Below are 8,994 nucleotides of genomic sequence, written 5' to 3'. Positions count from 1 at the left end.
AATAATGTATGAAAATTCATCAAAATATTATTACTTATAAAAATTTCATGATCGTATGAAATAATACTTAACATATTTCAGTAACTAAAATCCGTACAACAAAGTGCAATCACAAAACATATACAGCTAATCTTTTTTGACATTAGTTCACAGAAGATAATGTTATTTGTTAGATATTTTTTTGTAAATATTTGCTAAACCAGCAATTGTATAATGTGAACACAATGGGCGGTTGCATTGGTATTACTAGAAGCAGAAGCGGTCCAATAGAAGAATCCTCTGGAACGGTATCACGTCCTAATTCCGGTACGTGAATATCACCTCGTCTGTCGCCGTGGAGACCACTGCATGTTGTGTCTACAGTAGAATAACATCTCTTTTGTTACAGGCGGGCTGAGAAAGAACCAGTCACTATGTCATGAGACGATAAGGTGGAAATCCGACGTGCCTCTCACTGAAGGACAGCTGAGGAGTAAACGAGACGAGTTCTGGGACACGGCCCCAGCTTTTGAAGGTCGGAAGGAGATATGGGACGCGCTGCGGGCGGCAGCTGTAGCCGCCGAGGCGATGGACTTTCAGCTCGCGCAGGCTATTCTGGATGGAGCTAGTGTCTCTGTACCTAATGGATATCTAACGGAATGTTATGATGAATGGGGGACAAGATATCAGGTAAAATCAATACTTTTAATAATCAAATGACTGTGTAGTTAACATATAAATAGCCACTCAAATATTACAAATTGCAAATACTTTAATGGATCCCTTACTAATAGAAATTAATACCTACAAACTTGTTTATACTTACAGTGTTTTGTAACATTCTTTCCAATGATAACAATATCTTGCAAGCAAAGGATGAATGAATAAAATAGGTGTATGTTAGGTATTTTTAGAAATAAGGTCATAGAGATAACCTAATTATAAAAAGACATTTGAATCAATATTTTAATACACAAGTTCTGTTTTCTTGGTTTGAAAGAATGATCCTCCAAGATCTGGTTTAGCATAAGGTCTGTTCAGGTTATAGGTGTAGGTATTTATTTTGTTAAGGGACATTAATAGTACATGCTAAGCAGCATGTGCTCACTGAATTCACCCTAATTTTTAATATTTATTTGTATTATTAACTGCACCCGTGACTTTGTCTGCTTGGAATTTAACTTCAATTTTCTAAAATAAAAGTAGCCTAAGTTACTCCTTATTACATCAGCTACCTGCCAATAGAAGTCCCATCAAAATCGGTCCAGCCATTTCAGAGATTAGGCAGAATATAGAGACAGGCAGACGCACAAAAATTGTAAAATTGTGATTTTGGTGTATGTACTGTATTTATATTCATATGCATGTAATAAAAAACATTTATTTCAATAATACAAACAAACACTCCAATTTTATTTGTATGGTACAGATGTTGCAATCTCACTTAAATAGAATTAGAGCAGTGTTTCTAGTCATTTTGCTGAAACTACATTCTGATGAAAAACAGTAGGTCTCTCGAGATGGCTGACCTCTGGATCTGAATAGAATTCTGGTGCTTTTAGCCTCCCCTGGGATAGTGTGTCACTTCAGGATATTATGATGCATAATTAGGAAATCCTAACGCCTTGCGGCATTTTCTACCAGTCAACCACAGGTTGTGCAGAGAAAAATTGTAGACGGTGGAAATATAATCAATAAAAAAAACAATAGGTCAAAAAATTATACATTTACTAAAAGTAAACACATGTATATACATACATAAATAGATATAATATATATAAATCTATAAATAAATATGAAATAAACTATATAAATCAAACATACTATATACATATAACATAGTCTGACAATGAAATAGTGAAAACAGAAAGAACGTAACAAAAGATAGGAAATAGAGACTAAAAAAAAGATATCTGGAAAGTATATCAGTATCATCATCATCTGCTTCTTCCTTATCCCATTTATTTGTGGTCGGCGTAATATGTTTTTCTCTTCCATTCATCCCTGTTCGCAGTCATCGCGTTATTTACTTCCTTCCTTACCATATCATCTTTCACACAGTCCATCCATCTCTTTTTCGGCCTTCCTCAGCCCTTATAACCATCCACATTCATATGTAACACCTTTCTTAAAATATTATCCTCATTCCTACGCATTACATGTCCATACCATGATAGACGATTACTCTTCAACCTCTCTGACACCAGTGCCACTTTTATACTTCCTCTAATGTGTATAAGTAAATTCGTATAATTTATTTGCTAAACATATTGTAAATAACCTCAAAAAGATCAACAAAACATAATAATTTGTAAAATCACAACATTGCTATATTTGAATTAAAAAGAAATATATATTTATTCATTTACCTATGTATATAACTATAATATAATATAATATATATGTATTTATTTCGATAATTTAACATCCCCTCCAGAGGAACACATTATACAATTAAAACTTTGGCCGTATCAAATCTCAGCTGAAGTACTACATAATATATTTATAATACAAAAAAAAATGTGATAATAAAAACAGTAGAGAAACAAATAAATTTAAAGATAAAGAAGCCTTTATTTCTGTACTATTATACATTTTTTTTTTCTACATTCCTGTTCATATTATTATATTATACTATAAATTTATTATTATTATATATATTTTTTATTATTATTGTTTGTTAAGTAGTTTAATTTTTTTTTATGTTTAATTATTAATTTCATTTTTCTATATTATATCCCGCAGTACAGAGTGCCTTATGGTAAAGGCCTCCTCTAATTCCTTCTAAAAATAAAATAAATTTAATAAAACAAAGTAAAAACATGTGTATCAGTATATGATATTGATAATTACATTCAATTCAAATATCAAATAATCAAATAATAAGCGAAAAAAACCACCAAACCAGTAAAAATGAAACAACTATGACAATAACTCATGCTGCATTGTTAGAAAGTTTCTACAGACAGATCAGGCCTACATTTGTATTATGGTATATCCACCTGAAATAGAACATTGTTATGTACTTGGCTTAGGCCCGTACATACCAAGATTACAGGCGAAAGTCGAAAAAAATTATAAAAAGAAAATAATAGTATTATCTAGGTATTATGATAGTCTAGATAAAGCTTCTAACCTAGTGAAGGAAACAAAGGAAATATGGTAATTTCCATTGTTTCTGAATTAAGACCACAATAATAAACGAAACCTTATGAATCCTTACATGCAAACACTTTTTGTCTTTCTCAATTTATCTATATGTTACTTTTAGTGATATCTATAATCTGTTATAGTAATTTTATTGATTAACTAGCTGATCCCGTGATTTCGTCTGCGTGGAATTTAACTTTATTAAGTAGCCTAAGTCACTCCTTATTACATCTGCTATCTGTCAATAAAATTCCTATCAAAATCGTGACAAATTCACCAGGAATTTAACACGGTGGTTTCCAGGGGGAACCGCGTGGAGTCAACCTGACATGGTACATTGCTAGCAATGGGGTTATCAATCCACATTATTAACAATCCCCTTCCCCCCGCTTTTAAGGGGGTAAAAAATAGTCGATGAAAGTTTGTATAGAAAATCGTCATTTTTGAAGCTATAACGAGGAATCTTTATTCTGTCCTATTTTGGGTTAGATTATTAAATATTTTTTCTATAATATAGACGGCAGTCCAGCGGTCTAGCACGCCGCTTTACGACCGATGGTCGCGGGTTCGATTCCTCGCACGGTACAAACATTTGTATGATTGTTTGTATCGGTCTGGGTATTTTATATGTATAATGCGAACACTGATTAGATTTTTTGATTTTTTTTTATATAGAATATGCTGGTAGTCACTCTATTCTCCCAAATTTGAATTTAATTAAAATAGTATTATTGTAAATATGTACAACATTAAAAAAAAAACGAGCCGAGTTTCACGTCACTTCTTCTCATCTCGAAATCATTCCGAACTGACGGTAGATTTGACATATCATAAGAGTCTGTAATAGACCTACATGAATAAAGATAATTTGAATTTGAATAATATGTATGTATTTCCACAAAATAAATATCTATGTATATGTATCAGTTATCCCATAACTCAAATTTTAGTTAGCTTAACTTGGGTCTAGATGGCGCTGTGTGAATTGTCCTGAGATTATTATTATTATATTTCGTCAAGGTCATTATTCCACGCGGACAAAGTCGCGGGCACAGTCTCCTCTCTAATTTCTCGTTGACAATGCTTTGAACATGTATTGTGGTATTGATGTACAATTAAGGAACTAGTTGACGAGTGAATGTTATTTGTATATATTATATTGTCAATTTGCCGCCATTTCCTGTTCACTTGTCATTTTTGGGCAGTCATAATTGTGCAATGCCTTATCAGGTTACTGATGACGTTTTTTATACATAAATTGAATTCCAAGTTACTGTAGTTAGTTTTTTAAATATTACAACAATATTAACTGTCCCGGAAAACGGTGTTTTGCCATATAAATTAAAATCGCTATTAAAAATAGGGGTTTATGCTAGAAGGGTGAAAATTTAGGGTTGTATATATTTATTAATACCACATAATAAATAAATAAAAATTGTCGAAAAAATGAAATTTTATTTTTTGGGGTGAGCCACCCTAAAGATTTAAGGCTACAATAGTTATAAACCTAAATGTTCAGCTCTTAATTTAACTCTTAAGCTTTATAATATTAGTATAGATAGGCCTTACTGTGTTGTGCCCGCGACTTCGTCCGCGGGGTATAGTATACTTGTCAAACAAAGAAAGAATATGCAATAATTTAACACGAAGAAAAAAGTTTCATCGTTCTAGCATCAAAAATTACGATTTTCCATACAAAATTTCATAATTTTGTTTTACCCCATTAAGGGTAGTATTTTGTTCAAACTTTGACTGTCATATTTATTTATATTTAATCAACAGCCTATCAATAAATTACAAGCTTCTAGTTTAAAAATGACGATATTTTCATACAAACTTTCATCCCCACTTTAATTAAACCCCTTATAACTGATTTTCGCATTAAAAAGTAGCCTATATCCTTTCTCAGGGTCTAGACTATCTGTGTACCAAATTTCATTTAAATAGCTTCTGTAGTTTTGGCGTGAAAGCGAGACAGACAGACAGAGATACTTTGCATTTATAACATTAGTAACGATTAAGATTGTTTCACTAATCAGACAAAAGTAATCTTTTTTATTAATTATCTTATTAATATTATAAGTGTATGGATGAATGTTTCTTATTTTCTCTGGGCGGGAGCACCAGAATACCAGCTACTTCCATTTGACCGCATTCAGAACCGAGCAGCCAGAATCATTGGTAATCAACGTCTATGAGACAGACTCGACCCATTGGCTCTGCGGCGAGATATTGCATCTCTGTGCACTTTCTACTGCATATATCACGGGGAGTGTTCTGAGGAATTGTTCGGATTAATACCAGCTGCTGAATTTCACCACCGTACCACCCGCCAGAAACTGAAATACCATCCTGATCATCTGGATGAATGGCGGTCTTCCACAGTTCGGTTTTCTAGAAACTTTTTGCCACGCACAACCACAATATGGAATCACCTTCCAGCAATGGTATTTCCGAACCGATACGATATTGAAACCTTCAAGAAAAGAGCTTATTCATTTTTAAAAGGCCGACAACTTACTTGCATTTCCCCTGGTGTTGCTGTGCTCATGGGCGGCGGTAATCACTTACCATCAGGTGAGCCGCATGCTCGTTTGTCCCCTGTGTTATAAACAGATTTTGACGAAACTACAGTAATATAGCTTATACATCAGAATAACACAGAGACATTATGTACATTGGGCTAAATATAATGATAAATGTCAAGTACAGCGGAAAGTGTGTGGGTCAGCTATTTGCTCTACATTTCAAATCATATTTTCTGTTAATAATCTACTGTCGCCCCAAATAAATTGGTTTTGATTTGATTTGATAGGACTGCTTGTTTCATAAATGCAAAATCATAATATCTTCTCTCTATAACGTTAACTGTCAAACCTGATTTGATATCCACTATACAGACATAGCCTAGTGTGGGGTCATATTTACAATGTTACTTAAGTTAAATTTTATGAAATAAATGTTATTCTATTCTATTCTATTCTATTCTATTAGAATAGAATTCTATTCTCAATCATTACATTTTTTTTAATCTACCGCTCGTTCGGAAAGCTGTCTCATCACAAGAAGAACGAGCAAGAAACTTGCATGTTGCTCTTTTAAATAATTTTATTATTACTTTACATTTTTAAGTTTAAGTGTATGAATACAAACCACCAATTATTATATTCTATTCTTTATTCATGTAGGTCTATTACAGGTACAGCTCATATTCTTTTCAAATAAACGTTCAACATTAACGTCATCAACATCATCATCATCGTAGCCCGGAAGACGTCCACTGCTGGACATAGGCCTCCCCCAAAGATCTCCACGACGATCGGTCCTGCGCTGCTCGCATCCAATGCCTTCCAGCGATCTTGACCAGATCGTTATAGTTCACCTATAAATTATTCTCACGTCCGTTACTAGCCATATTCAGCTATAATTCTATATACATTTTCTTTAATACAATTTATTGTTAATATAATATTCCTTTCATTATCATCTGCTTCTTCCTTATCCCATTTATTTGTAGTCGTCGTAATATGTTTTTCTCTTCCATTCATCCCTGTTCGCAGTCATCTCGTTATTTACCTCCTTTCTTACCATATCATCTTTCGCACAGTCCATCCATCTCTTTTTCGGCCTTCCTCTGCCCTTATAACCATCCATTTATATGTAACACCTTTCTTAAAATATTATCCTCGTTCCTACTCATTACATGTCCATACCGATTCCTTTTAATATACTAATTATTAGTTGAGGGTCTATTTTAAATGTATATTTATTGTTATCGGCCCCACCATACAATCATCATATAATTTGAAATAATGTTTACTGTTTGTAAAGGTACCAATCTACTGCCTGTCGCCCCCCATCAACATGGTGAAGGAGGCGAGTGGTCGGGACTCTCCGGCGGAGTGGTCGGAGCCGGTGGAGGGCGGCGCGGAGCTGACGCTGCGGCTGCGGCTCTCCAGCACCTGCAAGGACGTCGACCTCGCTGTCTACTCCCGACACACCATAGCGCAATGCAAGAATAAATTGCACGTAAGTATCAGAAATTGTTAACTTGGACTTGAATTTCTGTGAATAGAGACTATTATGATAATTTTAAAACTGAAGACTTCCTATGTAGTGGTGTGAAGCACACTTGCATAAACTGTGAATAGATCCGAATCCGACATATTATTTATTATTGAATCTTTTTTTGACAATCGTCGCTAATGCATGATTGAACAAGTTTGAACTAGTCTTGTACGTGTCACCACTGTTATACTCGACGCGTTTATTGTTTTGATTATGATTGCTTAGTTGAATTTGACTACAAACTAGAAGAAAGCACAAAACACTGACAATTCAAGAAAACTATATTTTAGACACAATTCATAACGAATCTTTTAGTAGTTGACATACATAATGAAGTAATATTTGTACTTCAGGTGTGTAACATATATAACACTTATCACTGGACCTGTAATTTGTCAGATTAAAATATTCTTTTGTAAAAAAAATCGGACTATAGTTTACCGACAAATTCAATATCCTGCAAAACGATTGTCGGATAACCGATAAAAGTTTACCATCGCTCGCTCCTAAGAATATCCTTCAATTCTTGTTCCTGACGGGTCTAGGTCGCGAACTTTGAAAAGGGCGAGCACAATAGATGTATGTAGATCGCAGTGCACTTGACAATAGTCTAAACAATCCAATAAAGAAAAAAAAATAGGATATCTATATATAGTAGCTGTGCTCGCGGTATCACTCGTGTTAAATTTCATTTTAAAATATAGCCTACTTGCTTTTACCCGCGGCTTTGCTCGCATTGAATCCATTAAATAAGTATCGGAGATGCAATAGAAATGAATCAATATGATGATTTATAACATCAATACTGGGGGGGAAAGGGGATTGTTAGTAATGTGGACTCATGACCCCATTACTAGCAATGTACCATGTCAGGTTGACCTCAACGCGGTTTCCCCTGGAAACCATCGTGATAAATTCTTCGTGAATTTGTCACGATGTGCTAACTGACCTGACCTCATACTCATCTTATCATCCTCCACTGACGCCCCGCCAGCGTAAACCGGTAGCGCAGGCGGGTGCACCATTCCATAATCACGTGGACATCATGTGGACTCATGACCCCATTACTAGGAATGTACCATGTGAGCTTGACCTCCAAGCGGTTCCCCCTGGTTATCTGACCTGACCTCATGTGCATCTTATCATCCTCCACTGGTTCCCCGACAGCGTAAACCGTTAGCGCAGGCGGGTGCTCCATTCCATTATCATCCATAAAAAAACTTTATATTATACATGCATGTAGTAAAAAATTTTCAATATTACAAACAGACAATCCAATTTTATTATAATGTTTTATTAAAACATTACAGGCACAGGAGAATATAGAGCCGTGGCGGCAGCGCTGGTTCTACAGCGGGAAGCTGCTCGGCGACAGACTGCTGGTGGAAGAAGCGAGGATCACCCCAGGGTACGTGGTCCAGGTCATCGTCAGCACCGACCCGCAGCCGCCCAGCTAGTCACCCACGTATATATACTAGCACGATATACCGGTACACGTCTTTGTATACTACTAGCTGTGCCCGCGGTTTCACCCACATATAGCCTGCTATTCTGAAAGCTATATATATTTTTATCTTTTTTGGGATTTATATAATGATTTCATAGTGACTATGATAATCCCCTCGCACCTGTATTGAATGATAAAAAAATCGACTTAAATTAATATGATACCAACCAGAATTACTTGACTGCGTCCGGATAAACATATGTATAGTATATATTCCCCCTCGTATATGAATTTCAAATATTAAAACTGAACATTTGTGACGTAAGTTGTATAACAATTTTGCATAAAAT

The 8,994-nt window shown here is 34.9% G+C and overlaps 1 protein-coding gene across 1 annotated transcript; it reads left to right on the top strand.

Moving 5' to 3' along the window:
* Positions 1 to 210: 210 nt before the first annotated feature.
* Positions 211 to 8,730, top strand: LOC131850910 (ubiquitin domain-containing protein 2). Its single transcript, XM_059201305.1, has 4 exons — positions 211 to 306; positions 389 to 669; positions 6,961 to 7,158; positions 8,508 to 8,730. Exons 1-4 carry the CDS (start codon positions 225 to 227, stop codon positions 8,652 to 8,654), a joined length of 708 nt encoding a protein of 235 aa, XP_059057288.1. The 5' UTR covers positions 211 to 224; the 3' UTR covers positions 8,655 to 8,730.
* Positions 8,731 to 8,994: the final 264 nt, after the last annotated feature.

The sequence above is a fragment of the Achroia grisella genome, unplaced genomic scaffold (assembly GCF_030625045.1).
Source record: "Achroia grisella isolate CSIRO2021 unplaced genomic scaffold, CSIRO_AGI_Agris_v1 utg780, whole genome shotgun sequence".
NCBI lineage: Eukaryota > Metazoa > Arthropoda > Insecta > Lepidoptera > Pyralidae > Achroia > Achroia grisella.
Note: the sequence above shows the minus strand (reverse complement) of the source record. Positions and strands in the feature narration are given on the sequence as shown.